This window comes from Silurus meridionalis, chromosome 18 (genome assembly GCF_014805685.1).
Source record: "Silurus meridionalis isolate SWU-2019-XX chromosome 18, ASM1480568v1, whole genome shotgun sequence".
Lineage (NCBI taxonomy): Eukaryota > Metazoa > Chordata > Actinopteri > Siluriformes > Siluridae > Silurus > Silurus meridionalis.
In genome coordinates this window covers 14722745-14743660 of record NC_060901.1, presented here as the reverse complement: position 1 = coordinate 14743660, position 20916 = coordinate 14722745, and the positions used below count along the sequence as shown (strand labels likewise).

Genomic DNA, 20916 nt, shown 5'->3' with positions numbered 1-20916 from the left:
TCCTGAACTAATTTAACCTAACCTAACCTAACGTAACCTGATCCAATCTAACCTAAATCAAACTAAGTGAGCTTACTCTAATCTAACCTAACCTAACGTAATTTAACCTGATCCAATCTGACCTAACCTAACTCAGCAATCCTGATGTAATCTAACCTATCCTAACCTAATCTAAACTAAACTAAACTAATCTAATCTAACCTAACTGATCCTGATCCAATCTAACCTAACCTAACCTAACCTAACCTGCAATCCTGATGTATTTTAACTTATCCTAACCTAATAACCTTAACCTAACCTAATCTTACCTAACCTAATCTTACCTAACCTAATCTTACCTAACCTAACCTAACCTAACCTAACCTAACCTAACTGATCCTAATCTAATCTAACCTAACCTAAATTTATCAATCCTGATCTAATCTAACCCCACCGTACCTTAACCTAACCTAACCTAACCGATCCTGATCCAATCTAACCTAACCTAAACTCACCACTCCTGATCTAATCTAACCTAACGGATCCTGATCTAACCAATATTGATCTAACCTACTGCCCTAACGGAAGTATAAGCATAAAACAAGCACTGCAGTATTCCAGAGAAAAGTGTGTAGAGTTTAAGGTTAAGGTCTGTGGAAAGGGAATTGCTTCATATAAATAGCTTTTGATGGTAGAATCAATTGTTAATCTGTTCCTTGGTAGGTGAAGACTCAATTGGTTCCCATGGTTGGTTGAAAACAATGTAATACAGTAGGTTCTAACTAGAACAGGTGTTTTCATGTCTAAAGGAATTTAAGTTGAAACAGTGGGTCCCTTTGTTATAATTACTGTCATTACTTTGATTTGCTGTGTTGAGTCACTCTAGTGCAGCTTCTACTGTATGCCTAGTTGTTGCACTTCCCCAAACTCAAGTCCCCAAAAGACTGGTGCAGGTTTCCTTCTAGTATTTTTCTGTTCTTTTCACTGCCCCTGATAATGAAAAGCTGATGTTTGAGCTAGGAACAACTTTAATACCTGTTCTTATCAGTTTAATATCTGATACACCCTCTATATAAGGACTTCATATTTAATCTGATTTTTGACCACAAGAGACAGAAGAGGTGCTTGCTCCATTCGCTCCATGCATCAGCCTGGTATTGTGGTTCTTCTGGGAATAGTATACCCCCGGGAGTTGGTAGCTTAGTGGTTAAGGCATTGGCTCTGAAGCACGCGTTTAAAACCCAGCACCTCCAAGCTGCCACTGTTGGGCCCTTGGGCCCTGAACCCTTAACTTTTCAGTTGTATGTTGTTCTGGATAATGGCATCTGTCAAACGCCATAAATGTAAAAGCAAACCCAAAACAAGGAGCTAGCACCACCATGTGGACCCGGTGTTCTAAAGGTGAAAAGCAGGGTTGGATTCAAATTTTGGTCTCATTAGAGACCATTTTTAAAAGGCTTTCTGAAATCATTCTAAATGATTTCATTTTCAAAACACTGCTTTCTTTTAAATACACTTCATGGTGTTATAATGTTTGCTTGAATAGACGATAAAATGCAGACAGTTTGCAGGTGTTATGGAAGTGTGAGTTGCAACATGAGTCTACATTATGGACTTCAGGGCCAAAGCAAGTTGAGAGACCCACATATGTATTTTCAGATATCTTTGTATTTTCCCACAATAACACACAAACGCTTTAGATGTTAACATGTCAACTATTTGTATGTAAATAAATCCCTTGGCAACGTGGACAAGTCATGTTTGTGTATGCGAACCTGTCTATTCATGCGCTTGAAAAGCCTTGGCGAAGCTTGATGCTGTACTGCCATCTGCTGGTCTGGTGTTATTGCTCACACAGGGCAGATCAAAAAAGTTTTTAGTTAAAATATAAAAAAAAAAGAAAGTAATATTAATCAAAAAAGGTCTTATGCTATTGTTGTTTTTATATATTTTAACCTGGTCATAGATGACTTACTGGCACACATTGGCCTGAGTGATTTAGCAATAAATAATATAAACCTAAAAATGTGCAAAAGATTTTAAGGGAATTATAAATTGTAAACAATTTGTCCTTATATTACCTAGATATCATTTTCACTCTTGTTATGTTTCTCATGTTTTTGCAAATATGATGTGCACACTAGCATCATATGACTCTGACTCTGCCTGTCAGTAAAGTCTCATGGGTTGCTAACTTCAGAGGACTTCATAACAACTAAATTGGTGCAAATTATTTTTTAGTGAGCCCAAAGATCTTATTAAGTAATATAACTGGTCAGCAACTTGCTCTTTGTTAGTTAGTTAAGCTAATAATAAGATAACATTCAGCCCAGTGCTAAATGTAAAGCCTCTGAGAACCAAGAAAGGCAATGGCTTCTTCAGTATGTATATGCAAGATGGCTTCCATGAGTATCCTACATTTTACACATTGATTGTGGATGTCCATAGCTCAATAAGTCCATTTAATTCTGTGATGAAAACATTTTTATCCTGATTGCTAATGTTCACTTTCAGGATTTCACAACCCTACATATGATGCAAATCCTATATGGTCTTTAAATGTATCAAATCTCAACAGAATTGAACTCGTATGGCAGAAACTGGAGAAATAATGTTATGTATGTTATGAATCTGAAGGTCATAAATTCAAATCCCAGCCACATTTATCTCAACTTTTTGAATGAGATAAATGTAAGTCAAATGTAAGGATGTCTGCCAAATGCCCTACATGTAAATGTAACTATAAATATAGTGATGTTAATACAGTTCCAAAGACTTCATGTCAAGACTAAGCCTAACTCTTTTAATGGCTCCCGGTGGCCAAATATTTACTAAATTACCCTTACAGTTGTTTTGCTGCCTAGTGTCTCACTCATTCAGAAAGTCTATTTGCTGCTGTTGTTGTGATGTCATAAACTTTATTCAAATAACTACAGCATTGCAAACTAACACAGGCATTAAAATCACTTGACTTGGCTTCATACTGTTCACCGGAAAACTCAACTGACCTGCTCAATCTTGTGGATTTTAATTTATTTGCATATTAGATTAGAAATAAATAAATAATTTTCTAATCTACTGAAGTAAATGGAACTATGCTTGGTTGTAGACTCAAACTTTTAATAACTGAAAAACCTTTATGAACCACATTGTCTATAAAGTTATATTTGAAAAAAACATTAATTAAAGAACTCCTTAGTAGTTTACTTTTCTGCAGGCATGTTATTTACAGAACACAGGTCAAGTTTCAAAGGTTTCCCCTGCACTTAGATCTCTTTTCTGTGTTATACGCAACAGGACAAATATTGATGAGGCTCAGAGGGCTAGAACCTGCTGACTGATAATTTGCCTCCTAGTGCTTTTGTGTGTGTAGGTGTGTGTGAGTGTGAGTGTGTGAAGCACTGGCCATTTTGCCTTTTGCGGGACGTATTTCGCTCCTGTTCAGCCACCATGAAGCTCCCAGCACTACTGCTGGCCGTTCTGCTCTTTTCACAATGTTTGGCCTTCGAGTTCATTATTGATGGAGAGTGGGAAGAGGGGGTAAGTGAGATGGACAGATTTGGGGGATTATGAGGGAATTATGAAAGTATGGGCTCAATTTATATAACAGACTTTTGCATTCATGTGCTTCCTTTGTCTCTCTAGTCAGATCACGACGATCATTTTAGAGAAAGTTCCAGATACAGAGTAAGGCTTTATTTTTTTACTTTTATTATATAATTAATGTCTGATTAAAAGTTGTAGGTGACAGGAGTAAATACAGACATGCTGCAAAATACATTTCAACAATAAATGCTTAACAAATAATGCTACAGTGTTTGGCTTTTGTGTTAAAAAAAAAAACATTTACCTTTACTCACTGTATTAAAGTTGTTCAGTTGACATGGAGGTTATAATTTAATAAGGCATGGCCTTTCTATATTAAGCCACAATATTTACAGGTCACAAAATAATTACAACATATCAAAATTATATAACTCAAGAACACAACTTTTTCAGATCCTGTTTTTTTCATGTAGAGAATTCGCTGATGTGTGCTGATGTCGCAAATCTATGACGCCAGTATGTCTCAATGCGTCATTCCAAGATTGCATTAATGTTATCAGCATGGATGGCAAAAATACACACATCCTTCACTCAAGTAGAAGTACAGATACTTATGTTTTAAAAGACTCTGGTAAAAGTTAAATTACTGACTACACTTTTTTACTCAGGTTAAAGTAAAGAATTATGGGCTCTGTACTTAAGTAAAAAGTAGTCATTATGACTACCTGTTTTAGTGTCATGCTGGTAACTGGACCTCACATCATATTAATGCAAAATAATTAAAAATGTTGTTATCTAATGAATGTATCCAGGCTGAACAACCACCATATAGAATTCAAGCAGAGAAAATATCTCTGTTCTCAGTCATGTTTACATCACTGACTCCCTCTGTCTCATCCACGTTAACCCCAAACTGCTTGATGCCTTCTGCCTTGCTGGTTGTTGCTTTGTAGGCTAGCCTACGTGATAGTCAGGAAAAGATACACCAGTGGATTATTGAAAAAGACGTGTAATGACAAATACCACCAAATAGTTTAAAAGTAGTAACGAAACTGGTTTCAAAATGTAAGAAGTGGAAAGTACAGATGTTTGTGTAAGAAATGTAATGAGTGAAATTAAATTGTTGTCTAAAAAATTAATAATGAAGAACAGTAAAGACACCAGAAAAATCTACTTAACTACATTAACAAAGTATTTATCTCGGATTATCAGTTCCTTGAACCGCAATGTTCTGAATGAAAATATACAAAAACGAAATATAAAGGTGCAGATAAAATCATATGAAATCATAAAATAACTGTTTTGGAGTACATTATGTTGTGGCCTTAATATTGTATTTTGTGGTCATGCTTTAAATATATAAGTTTTCTCAACATCTCCGTCCTGTATCATTAAAATACAAAACTAGTACCTGCTGGTGTGTATTACAAACAAACATTATCAATTGTATTGAATTTCATTTCCAACGATTATATTTTATTCATCATCTTTATTAATTAAGACACTTTGTGTAATATACGTCTAAAACCTTATGTTCTTTAGTAATAAGCTTTTGTAATAATACCTTCTATGAATATCAACTGAGCGTTTTTGAGTACAGGGTTAATAAAATACAGTCAGACATTTGGACAGCTGTAATCAATACATTAGTGTTCACAACACTGATAGAACTCAGAACCTGGCTGTTAAAAGATCATTATTCACTTTCAAATGTCACTTTTTATGCCTGTCTTTGCCCGCTTCTCTATTCTTCCCTATTTGTAAAACACATCTGATGAACTTTGGTGTCTTTTGCTTTATTTGTAGAGAAACATATTGACCAGTGAAGAAGAAGAGGACTTTGAGGTAGACGTCGTTTTGTTGTTTGACCTCGTTTCTATGAATCTCTCTGTACTAATGCACTAATCGATGGCTGTGTTTGCAGAGTGCTGAGCATCACAGCGGTTATTGACTTCTCCTCTGTATCTTTGTGAAGATAACATTTGAAACCGGAGTAATTCCATGGCTTGAGTTTTGTTAAATGATATGTGGAAGAGTAGCGATTATGGGTTATGGCGATCTATGCAATGTTTAAGTTAGAATGGGATATTTTTAACAATGTCAATTAAATCCAATTTGATTTGAATAGTTTTGTTAACTGCATAAACCACAATAATAATATATATAAATGTTCATATGTATTATCAGATTTTTAATGATTGAATAAATGAGCAGAAGTATTAGTTAAATTTGCCTACAGTATTGATACTAATTTATAGTTTTCTGCTGTCTGTGTCTATTATTTGTGATACTTGATATGGCTATTAACACATTTTACCCACAATAGGCTTTCATTTATTTATATAGGATAAATATTAACATATTTCATATCCCCCACCCATATTTATATAGCCTTTGTGTCTCAAATTCTTGCAGGCTGTCCGTGGAGATGATATCACAGTGAAGAGCTACAAGGTCGAGAGCAGAATTACATCACGGTTTGCTTACACCACTGTTAGTAGCTCGGTGGTGAACTCAGGCCTCAATGCACAGAGCATCGGCTTCAATGTGCAGATCCCTAAAAGAGCCTTTATCAACAACTTCACCATGTAAAAACACACACACACACACACACACACACACACACACACACACACATGCATCCACACAATCAGATAGTGAGTTATTGCTTATCTGATATATATATATATATATATATATATATATATATATATATATATATATATATATATATATATATGCACTGACTATAGGTGATGCTAAGAAGATGCCACTGTTAAGTACTTTTGCTCTCTTCTGTTATATTTGCTGTTAGGAACGTCAACGGGATCACATTTGTCGGCTCAGTGAAGGAGAAAACTGTTGCTCGTAAACTGTACTCTCAAGCCAAATCCCGCGGCAAAGCTGCAGGCATAGTCAGGTATCACCCGCAATGCACCATGTCTAAAAGTCCTACATATCACAACCCATCTGATTAGTTTTTCTACCCTCCTTCCCATCCACCAGCAAACTCTCTAATTCCTGGTCATCTATCAATTCATTTATAAATTCAGTTTCGAGAATATCCATAATCTCACTATAATCCAGAATTCTATTAATCAGTCCATTTATCCATCTGTCTCATTCTTCAGTTTACTTTCTTTCCCTCATGAATCTATCCATCCAACCCTGTGTCTACTTTGCTACTTGTCAATATCATAATATCCATTGAATATACAAATTGTGATCTTATAAATCTATTAATCCATTTATTCAGATATTTATTCCCTTTTTATTCTATTACGGTATATATCCAAGTATCTGTCACTCTGCCAGCACTGCTATTCACACATATATATTTACATTTGCATTTACATTTGCGGCATTTGGCAGACGCCCTTATCTAGAGCGACTTACAACTGAGTTTTAGGGCTTTGCTCAAGGGCCCAGCAGTGGCAGCTTGGTGGTGGTGGGATTTGAACCTGTGATCTTCTGATACAAAGCCCAATGCCTTAACCACTGAGCTACGACCTACACGATTTGTCCCATTCTTCCATCGTCTCTCTTTCTCGCTCTTTCACAGAACCAACTCTCAGGCCATGGAAACCTTTAAAACTGAGGTCCATGTACCTGCAGGCAGCAAGATTGAGTTTGAGCTGCACTATCAGGAAATGATGCAGAGAAAATTGGGTTCCTACACACACACTCTGCACATTCAGCCGGGTCGACTGGTGCCACACCTGCAGGTCTCTCTCTCTCTCTTTCTCTCTCACACACACACACACACACACACACACACACACACACACACACACACACAACCACAACCACAAACAACATATATTATATATTTCAAAATTATATTTTTTCAGGTTGATGTGTATATATTCGAGCCTAAAGGCATCCAGTTTGTGGAGGCACCGAATACACTGGGCGAGCATTTTAAAGGTATGACTAAGATCACACACACGAAACAGAAGGCCCATGTGGTGTTCAAACCCAGCCTGCAACAACAACGCAAGTGTAGCAATTGTACTGAGACTGCCGTGGATGGCGTATTTACTGTACAATATGATGTCGAGAGAGAAAGCAACGAAGGAGAACTGGTGGTAAGGACCAACTCATACCTCTTTGGGGATTTAAAAATATATATTCAAAGCAATGCTATTGCTTATATATATATATATATATATATATATATATATATATATATATATATATATATATATATATATATATATGCACACAGAATTTATTTGATTTCTCTTTCCTCCCTCCAACTTGCAGGTGTCTGATGGTCATTTCATTCATTTCTTTGCACCATCCAATCTCTCTCCTCTATCCAAAAACATTGTATTTGTGATCGATGTGAGTGGCAGCATGTGGGGCTTGAAGATGAAGCAGGTAGGATCACAGATTTCAAAGCACAGCATTTTCTTTGAAGCGTTGATCAGAAAATTGAAGCCCCCTAGTGGTTATAGTGTAACAAATTTATTAGTAAATCAAAACCCACAGACAGAAAAATATAGCAAAATAATAAAAACACGTAATTAAATAGGTGCGAAAATACAATAAGTTATGAAAAATGTCTGATGATTGGAATTAGTTGATATGGATTTTTTAAACAATATATAACCTGAACAAATGTGTATATAAAACATTTTTTATAAATACTACTACTACCCCTACTTTACTTTGACCTACTTTGCATTCCAGAAGCTGTGCAACAATTACAGCTAAGATTAAAGTTGAACTAACATTTAAAAAACTTTAACAATGTTTTATTTTAACAGTATGTACCCTATTAAAATTACTGATATAGGTTTGTTCACTGATGAATAAAGATTTATCACATGCTTAGCAGCACATAAATCACAGAACGCTTTTTTCAGGGCTGACTTCAACACATTATGACAACAAAAATTTTCTTTTTATTATACATTTTTTAATATTAACACAAGGACATGCTCAGATAAATCAATTTAAGGTACTAACACAGGGTTCTGGTAAAGAAATCTTTAATATGTCTCTTCCTTGTTTATTTTATCTTGTGTCTATTTTGATTCCATTTTACTCTTTACTTTCCCACAGACAGTGGAGGCCATGAAGACCATCCTGGATGATCTGACGGTGGATGACAATTTTAGTATCATCGACTTTAATCACAATGTTCGGTGTTGGAGTGAGGAGCTTGTCCCAGGAAACGCTCTACAAGTTGCAAATGCCAAGAAATACATCCAGGACATCAAACCAAATGGAGGTGAGAGAGCAACCTGTTATCACTTTTTCATTACCACTTCTTTGCTTTCTTCTTGGTTTAGGTGGAATCTAACAAATGTATCTACTAAAGAATGACTCATTGTTAATTTTAATGCATCTTACACAAGAGAATTCACCTAGTAATGACATTGGGTAACAGAAGATGGAGACTAGACCTTAGACAAAACATTATTGCATGTATACATTTTATGCATACAATACAATAACATTTAAGACAAAACATGTTTTTGCTGATCATAATCACCTGACCTGATTTTGACCTGAATCTCATACACAGGTTGTGTAAATGTATATGAAGATTATTACACATCTGACTTAGGAAACAGCTGTGCATGTCTGCTCCACTGTAGTGATTTATTAAATAATGGTTTATATATATATATTTTTTTTTTTTACTTTCAGAGGAAAAATACATATATTTATCATGGCAGAAATACCTTTTACCCATGAAACAAAACCATGTCAATACTAAAACAGTGTCCCATCAAAAAAAAAAGAAAAAAAAAAAAAATTTCATTTTCATCTTTCAATTTCATCATTTGTCATGAAAACAAATTTTTTGCATTTTACTTATTTATTTTATTATTTACAGACCATATATATATATATGTATTATGTCAATCAACTCATCCACTGCATGCTGTGTGATACTTTTTCTACTAAAAACTAAAAGGATTGGCATCAGTCTATTATCTTTATTATTCGATCCCTCAAAGAAAATATATTTTTTTAATTAATTATCACTTGTCACAGTTATAACAAATGATCACAATGGTAATTCCAACAACTGAAGCAAACAGGGTTTGAATTCATAAGCTGAAATTAATGTTTAAGGTGTAAGGAAGTCATCTGAAATACTGAGCAGTAAGTGTGTATTTCTAAATTTTCTCCTTTTTCCCTTGACCTCAGGAACCAACATCAATGAGGCCCTGCTGAAGGCAGTGCAGATGCTTTTGAAGGCACAAAATCAGGGCATCATCGATCAGCGCTCCGTCTCTATGATCATCCTGGTGTCTGATGGAGACCCCACAGTGGGTAAGGATTCTTAACACACAAACACTCAAACACACACACACACACACACACACACACACACACACACACACAAACACACACATACACACACCCTACCTCGGTATACACAAATTCTACAAATTTCATAATTTACTGACACCAGTCATCGTTTTCCAAATGGTTTGTCCCACTCTAATCAATGTAGGAGAGATAAAGCTCAGCACCATTCAGAAGAACATAAAACGTGTCATGCATCAGGATTTCTCTCTCTACTCTCTCGGCATTGGGTTTGATGTGGATTTTGACTTCCTTGAGCGCATCGCCTTGGAAAACCGGGGCATGGCCCAGAGGATCTTTGCAAATCATGATGCTTCAGAGCAGCTGAAGGTAAAAAGATCCAGTTTTCTTACATTTTCTTCATCTGCATAAGAGAGTATAAATATAAATCTATATCTGTTATTTACCCTTTTTTACATTAAATTATTCAGTCTTTTTATCCTGTCAAAATGGCAAAATCAGGCATTAATAATAAGAGTAGTAAATGTTGTATAATTTTTTTTTTTTTTTTATTAGGAAGCATAAAAATACATTACCCCAGAAGTGGATGATTGTAGTACTCAGATTTTAGTACAGAACCTGTCCGTTATGTTTACAGCTAAAACCAATATCATGGCCATTCAACCACACTGTAATATATACATGTTCTCTCTCTTTCTCTGTAGATGTTCTACAGCCAGGTCTCATCCCCAATGCTAAGGAAGATTACTATCCATTTACCTGTGGACTCTGTGACAGACGTCACTCAAAATCAATTTGATAAGTTCTTCAAAGGCTCGGAGCTGGTCACTGCTGGCAAACTTAAACTTAGTGGATCCACCACATTGAATAGTTTCATCACTGCTGCTGCTGTAAGCCCACTATCTTGCATGATTATTAGTTTAGCACCAGGGGCCTGTTATAATATTTTCAAACGGGATAAAATAAAATTCCATGGAATGATAATTTTAGCGTATGCAGTCAGAGAAACCAAGCATATTGTTTTTAATAGTAAGATATTTAAATTATTTAATTTTCATTTTTTATATTTAAAATAATTTCATTTTAAATATTTCTTTTATTTTTATATTCATATTTAATCATTTAAATACTTCTTTGTTATCTGCCATTATTATTATCTGGTCAAAAGTGTTTAAGAGACACAAGCATGTTTCTTTTGATTCTATGCAACATACTAGTTAATTTACCATTATGAACATTTATTTTGACAAAACAAATATATAAAAGTAAAGATGTTACACATTATTTTTACTGAAAAAGTAAAAGTAGCATGAATTACACACTCTCAGCATCTGGACAGTTTGTTTCTCCAAAACTTCGGCTTAAATACTTTGCTATGACTCTTGTAAAACTTGCTGAAGGTTCCAAGACAACCTGAAACCATTATGTTTCCACCTCCATGTTTGACTATGGGTGTAAGGCAGTCTTCTAACATCTTTTTTGCTATTATATTTTACATAAGAGCCAAAAATGTCAAATTTGGACTAATCTGTCCACAGAACTTGATCCCAGCATTCACTGTCCAGTTCTTGTGTGTTTTTGTCTTTTACAGAGTTTGTTGCATATAAAAAAAAAAAACTAGGTGTTTTCAAAGCATTGATAGGCACTGTATGTTTTAAATAGAAACTAGAATCAATCAAAAATCTTCTTAATTCTTAATAGTTTATTTAATGTCATGCACAGTTTAAGCACACTGTTTCCATAATTATTGGTTTACATTGACAATGTATGGTTTCTTGTATTTTTAAAGGCCACCCTTGACATAAACCTTCAGACAGATGCAGACCCCCAGGAACTTGACACTGTGCTCAGTCAACAACAGCATTCATTTGCTGGTTTTGCTCGCCAGATGTGGGCCTACATTACTATCAATCAACTGCTGGCTGAGCGGTGAGACATCAATTATGTAAAACACTCCTTATTTTTTGTTTTGTTTTACCTCAGTGCCACTGTGTGGTTTATGCAGCTAACAAAACTATTCAAATCAAATTTAATTTAATTAGACCACTGTAGACATTGTTAAAAATATCCCAACTTAAACATTGCATAGATAATAACCCATAGTAAGGGTCCAAATAAATAATAAGTCTACTTTTTTATTCTGCATTTGTCATATTGCTTTTCATCTACTTAACTGTACCAATTTAATAATTTGAATTCAGTTCAGCTTTATTTGTATAGCACTTTTAACAATGGACATTGTTCCAAAGCAGCAGTACAGAGATAGAGACTGTATGAATTTGGAATGTATAACTTTAGTGCTTATAAGTTTGTTCCTTATAAAACTATACCTAATGAGCAAGCTAATCGTGACTGTGGCAAGTAAAAACTCCTTGAGATGGTACAAGGAAGGTGGCATCTGGGTGGCACCAAAAGTCCATTCATTACAGTTCCATCATTGTTAAGGTCTCTCTTTCTCATTTTCCTCATTCATCTGCTGCTCAAAATACTCCCTCCATCTTCTCAACACACTCAGTCAAGACATTTCCATCTCAATCCTTTGCTCTAACTTGCAGCACATCCTTCCCAGCTCGGTCCCTCTGCCTGGCCAATCGGTATAAATCCTTTTCTCCTTCTTTAGTGTCCAACTTCTCATACAGCTCCTCATATGCCTTTTCCTTGGCTTTTGCCACGTCCCTCTTCACCTGCTGCCACATCTCCTTGTCCTCCTGCCTACTTTTCTCATCACTCTGTTGATCCCAATCCTGTTTCACCAACCTCTTTCTCCTAATGCTTTACATTGCATTATATCTCTTTGTCTTAATTTCTCTTTCCAGATGTCACACTAAGTACCTTTCTAGCTGTCTCCCTTATCACTAGTAGTTGCCCAATCATCCAGCACCACTTCACCTGTCTGACCTTTTCCCTGAACCTTACACTACAGTCTTCCTCCTTCAGTTTCCACCATCTTGTTCTTTTTTCAGTTCTCACTCTCCTCCTCTTCTTCTTCACCTCCAAAGCCATCCTACAGACCACCATCCAATGCTGTCTAGCTACACAGTCTCCTGCCAACACCTTACAGTCTCTTATCTCTTTCAGGATGCATCTCCTGTATAGAACATAGTCCACCTGTGTGCACCTTCCTCCACTCTTATATGTCACCCTATGCTCCTCCTTCTTCTTAAAATAAGTGTTCACCACTGCCATTTCCATCCTTTTAGCAAAATCTACCACCATCTACCCTTCCACATTCCTCTCCTTAAGGCAATATCTACCCATCGCCTCTGTTCCCTTCACCACATGCACATGAACATGAAATCAGAAACTCTCTTCACCTCCACTACACACTTTTCTGTACTCTTCCTTTAGAATCACCCCTACACCATTTTTCTTTCCAAACACACAATGATAGAACAGTTTAAACCCCCCTCTAATGCTCCTGGCCTTACTCCCTTTCCACCTGGTCTCCTGAACACACAACATATCTACCTTTCTCCTCTCCATCATATCAGCTACCTCTCTCCCTTTACCAGTCATAGTACCAACATTTAAAGGTACCACCCAAACCTCCACTCTCCTACACTTCTCCTTTTCTTGCTGTCTCTGTAGACATCTTCCTCCTCTCCTTCTCCTCCTTTGGCCAACAGTAGCCCAATTTCCACCTGTATACTGTTGGCTAACGATACCTGTGGCGGTCACTTATCTATACTCAACTCAACATTCAACTATCACAGGTTATGCTGTGTTGCTTAATATGCTTTTATGCATAGATAGATTTATTTTAGTTTGTAGTAGTAGTATGTAGTTTATTATAATGTGTGTTGCAACAAAGAAAAGTTTTTTTTTTCAGCTTAACATGACCAGTTGGATTGTAGTTAAACTGGCACTTATTGATTTGGTAACCTTTAATTGAGGTGATGTCATAAAGGTTTTCTGTGATTGTACTGAATAGGTCCTGAACTGAAGGTTCCTGAAGGTGAATCTCAAGTGCAGCATAAAAGGCTATATAATATATAAATTATATATTATAAGGATATAAATGTTAAGATATGTATGTCTCTTATGGTTACAATTAGCCAATGAGAAATGCATCCAAATATGCGGACTGCTCTGAGAACATGTCTTACTCATCCAGTAATGGTGGCTGAGAGCAGCTTTTCCAAGATGAAACTAATCAATAGGGGAGACGTTGGGTCATAGCGTGGGTCACCCAGGCGTCATTCAAGATAGAAGCACCATTGCCACTTGGTGGTATCTACTTAGCATGAACATACAGATCACTGTCAGTTCAACATCAAGCAGGACATTTTGAGAGGAATAAATCATGGCAGAATCTCCTGACTTTAACTTGCCACTGCACCCGTGGCCTTATTTACTTGGTTGTTTTAAGGGGAGTTGAAAAGGAGGTTTTTGCTCATGAACATTTATTTGATATCTATTAATAGAATTATATTAATGAGTTAAACACTGATTGATCGGTGCGCTAAGAGTCTTTTTACATAAACTGAGTTGATTAAGCAAAAGTGTTTTGACAAAAAGGATAATAGGATCATTACAGCCATAATAAACCATAGTACTTGGATACTTAATTACATTTGAAGGCAAATACTTTTGTACTTTTACTCAAGTGAAAGTTTATAGGAAGCACTTTAGCTTTTACTAGAGTAATATATTACCTACTGTATCTCTTCTTTTACTCAACTACATGCTTTGTGTACTTCCTCCACAACTGCTTATTGTTACATGAATGTTAAAGGCATGGTACAGTGTTATTAGGATGTAAGTAGGGACTCCAGTAAGACTAGCTATTGCAGCATAAATTAATGGGAGAGCTGGAACTTAATGATAACAAAAGGTAAAGCTATTATATTTTACCTGTTCTAAATATCTTGGACAAATTAACAAAATTAGATGCATTACTACAAGTAGATTTGTTTAAACAAGATAAAATAAAAATAAAAAGAGTTTTATTTTTATGTATTAAAAATAAAACTTCAGCAAAATGACATCCATAAAGCCATTTGCAACCTGTGCAATTTCTTCTAAGCATGATGTGCAATGGCTGTTTTGATTCACTATTTTAGTTTGCTTATTTATGCATAATTGGAGTGTTTCTGTTTGTAGCTCTGTGGCACCCACAGCAGCCAAGAAGCGAAAGATCACACATCGGCTTCTCACCCTGTCCGTGGAGCATCAGTTTGTCACTCCTGTCACTGCATTACTGGTGGAAAGTGAGGATGGACCTGAAAGACTGCTGGCTGACTCACCCAGGGACCCCAGACATGGCTGCTGTCCTGCCGCAGGTAACATTCATGATCGTTATTATCAGTGTTGTCATCGCCATCATCATCTTTTTAAATATAACGATTAGTTTTACACATATACTAATTTTACATGTACATATTTCACCTTGTGAACATTTGCACTCTGCTTTTGAACTCTATTTAACATTCCCTATACACAAAAGTATTTTGAAATTAGTTTAGTTTAACTTGTAAAAATATCTACATTTTATATAATAAATACAAACCCGATTCCAAAAAAGTTGGGACACTGTACAAATTGTGAATAAAAAAGGAATGCAATAATTTACAAATCTCATAAACTTATATTTTATTCACAATAGAATATGGATAACATATCAAATGTTAGTGAGACATTTTGCAATGTCATGCCAAATATTGGCTCATTTTGGATTTCATGAGAGCTACACATTCCAAAAAAGTTGGGACAGGTAGCAATAAGAGGCCAGAAAAGTTAAATGTGCATATAAGAAACAGCTGGAGGACCAATTTGCAACTTATTAGGTCAATTGGAAACATGATTGGGTATAAAAAGAACCTCTCAGAGTGGCAGTGTCTCTCAGAAGTCAAGATGGGCAGAGGATCACCAATTCCCCCAGTGCTGCTGCAAAAAATAGTGGAGCAATATCAGAAAGGAGTTTCACAGAGAAGAATTTACAAATGTTTGGAGTTATCATCATCTACAGTGCATAATATCAAATACAATCTCTGTGCGTAAGGGTCAAGGCCGGAAAACCATACTGGATGCCCGTGATCTTCAGGCCCTTAGACGGCACTGCATCACATACATGAATGCTACTGTGATGGAAATCACAACATGGGCTCAGGAATACTTCCAGAAAACATTGTCGGTGAACACAATCCACTGTGCCATTCGCCGTTTCCGGCTAAAACTCTATAGGTCAAAAAAGAAGCCATAACTAAACATGATCCAGAAGCGCTGGCATTTTCTCTGGGCCAAGGCTCATTTAAAATGGATTGTGGCAAAGTGGAAAACTGTTCTGTGGTCAGACGAAACAAAAATTTAAGTTTATTTTGGAAAACTATTAAACTATTATTTTGGAAAATTTGTAGAATAAGGACAACCCAAGTTGAAGCTTGCATCTCTGATGGTATGGGGTTGCATGAGTGCATGTGGCATGGGCAGCTTAAACATCTGGAAAGGCACCATCAATGCTGAAAGGTATATTCAAGTTCTAGAACAACATATGCCCCATATGCTCCCATCCAGACGTCGTCCCTTTAGGAAAGACCTTGCATTTTTCAACATGACAATACCAGACCACATACTGCATTAATTACAACATCATGGCTGCGTAGAAGAAGGATCCGGGTACTGAAATGGCCAGCCTGCAGTCCAGATCTTTCACCCTTAGAAAACATTTGGCGCATCATAAAGAGGAAGATGCGACAAAAAAGACCTAAGATCTTTTCTTTCCTCCCTTTGCAACTACCAGATATATCTCAACTTATACAAATACCTCAGTATTTAAAATATATAAAATGCAAATATTTATAGAAGTATAGTACAAACCCGATTCCAAAAAAGTTGGGACACTGTACAAATTGTGAATAAAAACAGAATGCAATGATGTGGAAGTTTCACATTTAAATATTTTATTCAGAATACAACATAGATGACATATCAAATGTTTAAACTGAGAAAATGTATCAATTTAGGGGGAAAAATAAGTTGATTTTTAATTTCATGGCATCAACACATCTCAAAAAAGTTGGGACAAGGCCATGTTTACCACTGTGTGGCATCCCCTCTTCTTTTTATAACAGTCTGCAAACATCTGTCTCCTCAGTCCCCAGACGTTTTAAGACTGTTATAAAAATCAACTTATTTTTCCCTTAAAATGATACATTTTCTCAGTTTAAACATTTGATATGTCATCTATGTTGTATTCTGAATAAAATATTTAAATGTGAAACTTCCACATCATTGCATTCTGTTTTTATTCACAATTTGTTCAGTGTCCCAACTTTTTTGGAATCGGGTTTGTACTATACTTATATAAATATTTGCATTTTATATATTTTAAATACTGAGGTATTTGTATAAGTTGAGGTATATCTGGTAGTTGCAAAGGAAGGAAAGAAAAGATACACACAGGAATTATCTAGTAAGTTTAATAAATATCTACTCATTAATTTCTGCTTAGTTCTCTATAGTTACCTATTAGTTATTAAGGAGTATTGTATGTCATGAAATACTTGGGCAGGTGCAAGTTGATCAGCTGATCTTTTTCAAGAAATCATTTATATGTTAATACTAGTAGTTATATATATTTATGGACCTATAAGCAAAAATGTAGTGAAAACCTGGCAGAAGTCAAAATGCAGTGTGCAAGCACAGACACAAAAACAGTGGCAAAAAGCAACTCAGTAACAGGATTTCAATCGTTTGGCCAAAGCAACTAATAATTATATAATTTACACAATTAGACAGGGAAGGGTTAAGGGTCTTAGTCAAGACTAACACTCCTTCTTCTTCTTCTTCTCCTTTTGGTTTCTGCCTCTTTCAAACCAACGACCTGCATGTCTTCCCTCACCACATTCATAAAACTCCTCCTCGGTCTTCCTCCTTTTCTGCTTCCTGGTGGCTCCATTCTCAGTATTCTCCCACCAATATATTCAATTCAATTCAATTCATTTTTATTTGTATAGCGCTTTTAACAATGAACATTGTCTCAAAGCAGCTTTACACAGATAATGTGGTGATTAAATGTAAATATGTTCTTTGTAAGTATGTTTGTCCCTGATGAGCAACTGTGGCAAGGAAAAACTCCCCGAGATGGCATAAGGAAGAAACCTTGAGAGGAACCAGACTCAAGAGGGAACCCATCCTCATCTGGGTCGCACCAAATGTCCATTTGAAGCATATATACAAAGTTGCGGGGTACAGTGATGACGATCAGAAGCAAACTGCACTCCCGAGTCAGTGCAGCAGACCGCCAAAACCAACTACAATCCAATCCGTCCTCAAAAGCACCCGTTCTACTCCGGAATTATATGGAACCACCCAAGGTGTTGATGAGATACCGTCCCAAGCTGCACAGAAGTGTGAAGATCCACGGAGGAGAGGGGCAGGAACAGTGGTCACTGGAGCCTCAGGAGCATGTTTAACTCGACTGAGAGAGAGAGAGAGAGAGAGAGAGAGAGAGAGAGAGAGAGAGAGAGGGTGACGGAAGAGAAGGATATGGATTATTAAGTGTAACTATTGGTGTATGAAAGTTAATGTCACTGTGCAGTTTGGACTCCGCAAGACTCGCTATGGCAGCATAACTAAAAGGGAGAACCAGAAGGTAACACAGACACGAGGGATCTCTGGGATAAGAGACGACCCACCACACCACCATCAACAAACCTGAGTGAACGTGAATGTGAGGGACGACAGCATACAAATATACCAGTTCACCAAACACTCTATATCCATGCTCCTCCAGATCTGTGCCTTTACCTAAGAAAAATCTACTGATAAAAGGCTTGACTAAATAAATAAGTTTTCAACCTCGACTTGAACACTGAGACTGTGTCCGAGTCCCAAACACTGATTGGAAGGCTGTTCCATAACTGTGGGGCTTTATAAGAGAAAGATCTGCCCCCTGCTGTAGTCTTCATTATTTGAGGAACCAACAGATAGCCAGCACCTTTTGATCTAAGTAGGCGTGGAGGATCATACTGGTACAGAAGTTCACTCAGATACTGCGGTGCGAGACCGTTAAGTGCTTTATACGTCAGTAGTAATATTTTATAATCAATGCGAGATTTGATTGGGAGCCAGTGTAGACTAACTAAAACAGGGGTGATGTGAATATACCCCATGTCCTTCCTCTGCACATGTCCAAACCATCTCAATCTCTCCTTCCTCACCTTGTCTCCAAAACATCCTACATGAGCTGTTTCACTAATAAACCCATTTCTAATCCTGTCCATCCTCGTCACTCCCAACGAAAACCTCAACATCTTCAGCTCTGCTACCTCCAGCTCCACCTCCTGTCTTTTACTCTCTAAACCATACAACATCGCAGGTCTCACCACAATCCTATAAAACATTTTACAATTTAATGGAGTTTACTGTTCAAGTGTGTGTGGGAGTGGGTAAACCTTGAGACTCTACGCAGGTAAATGTGCATAGTCTGGGAGTTGGAGTTTGTAGTGAGCATCATTGAAGGTCATTAAGATTGCTGGGAGCTGAAGTTCCCAACTGCCAGAGCTTTTACATTGTAAAGTTTTATCTGTGTTTCTATTTTACCTATATAGCTTGTTGTTGTGGAGTTACATGGTTTGATATAAAAAAAAACAGAAGCAGAAAGAAAAAAAGAGATAAGAATTAATAAAAAGAAATAGTGTATTAACAGCATTATAAATATGACCTATGTATTTCTGTACACAAACAGATGTTAGTTTTCTAGAATAATTTGTAGGTTTATTTTTCATGGGTTGTATGAGCAGTGATATTTAAGTTTTTTTTTTTTTCAGTTGCTCTCATCCTCTTTTTCGTCCTAGGTGTCATTACTCCTCAGAAAGTGACCCTGGTAGAAAGTATTCCTCCATCCCGGCCTCCATGGGTAGAGTTTTTATCACCAACCCCAAGCCCAGTAAAAGGAGTGTCTCCTATTACACTTGGTATGTTTACTTCATGAAAGATACTTGGAAAACATGTAAAGGGGTTCCGTGTAATAAGGACAGTGATTAGAACAATGCAATATTTACCCTGAACTTTGATACAATCTTAATTGCGATCAAGTCAAGCTGAACTTAGCAGACATGTTTAGCACAGATCCTTGAGTCAAAATATGAACACAGTTCCAGGTTTTCCCAGTTCCAGGTCATCCGACTCAATTTGATAATTAATGGTAAGTTGATTCGAATGCAAACACAGTATGAAGGGTACACAAATGGCTAGAAAAAGCTATATTATAGTATTATTTAAGAATGGAAAAATTGAGAATCTTTGTCGAGCGTGTTGTGGATAAGAAAAGTAAAATGACTGTTATTCGCAACATCACCTGCGAATTTTCAAGCTTTATATGCACATAGTTAAATATAATATTATTTGAGTCTGTAATTTACCGTTTTCTTATGTTGTAAATTAAGCTCATTTTTAAACTTGTGTTCTTGTGTGTAAATGTTTACGAAGCCTAAACCAAATTAAAAAGTTAACAGATGTTTCAGTAGTGGCCAATTTCAATGCATTAGCATACATGTTGACAAAAAGGTTAAACCTTTTCTACGCCTGTATGCTTATATGCATGGATGGTTTTCATTTAGGAATGTCCACAAAACGCTGTAAAACCCATGGAAAGGCAAAGCTTACAGAAAGCTAAAAACAATTTTAATGCAATTTTTCAATAAAACAGCTATATTATGTAAATGTGCAGCACAATCAGTCCTAACAATGGGAATGACTCAGGATAATTATACAATCTAAATCTAATAAATTCACATTAGTGAGTCTTATTAGACCCAAATATATGAAAAATTTATTTAAAGTTATAATAGTTATCAAAATTATAACCGAACTGACAAATGTATTTTTATTTGTTTAAAATAAAATAGATATTTTACTCTAATTAGGTTGTTTGTAGAACTACACATACAGTATATGTGGGCTTTTATATCTAGGTACAATCTAGTGTAAAAATGTACTAGCCTTTAATACAGCATTCACTACAGTCCTTTTAGAATGTTGAGAGCTGCCAGTTAAATATAAAGGATGATATTTAAATGCTGCTGATTTGTTTGCCTTGTCTTTCTACTGTATATCTGTTTTGTCTTTTAGACTAAAAGTGGTCCTCCTTTAACAAAA

The 20916-nt window shown here is 36.1% G+C and overlaps 1 protein-coding gene and 1 pseudogene across 1 annotated transcript in view; both read left to right on the top strand.

Moving 5' to 3' along the window:
* Positions 1-954: 954 nt before the first annotated feature.
* LOC124401912 lies at positions 955-1167 on the top strand (annotated as a pseudogene).
* Positions 1168-3282: 2115 nt separating this feature from the next.
* Positions 3283-20916, top strand: part of itih2 (inter-alpha-trypsin inhibitor heavy chain 2) — a 23589-nt gene continuing 5955 nt past the window's right edge. The window contains exons 1-15 of the mRNA XM_046872945.1: positions 3283-3519; positions 3625-3666; positions 5332-5370; positions 5941-6113; positions 6341-6445; positions 7088-7250; positions 7377-7613; positions 7792-7908; positions 8596-8764; positions 9694-9819; positions 10004-10185; positions 10521-10706; positions 11606-11745; positions 14920-15098; positions 19614-19733. Of these exons, the coding sequence (XP_046728901.1) occupies positions 3430-3519; positions 3625-3666; positions 5332-5370; positions 5941-6113; positions 6341-6445; positions 7088-7250; positions 7377-7613; positions 7792-7908; positions 8596-8764; positions 9694-9819; positions 10004-10185; positions 10521-10706; positions 11606-11745; positions 14920-15098; positions 19614-19733 (2068 nt within the window). The 5' untranslated portion in view covers positions 3283-3429. The remainder of the gene's footprint in view (positions 3520-3624; positions 3667-5331; positions 5371-5940; positions 6114-6340; positions 6446-7087; positions 7251-7376; positions 7614-7791; positions 7909-8595; positions 8765-9693; positions 9820-10003; positions 10186-10520; positions 10707-11605; positions 11746-14919; positions 15099-19613; positions 19734-20916) is intronic.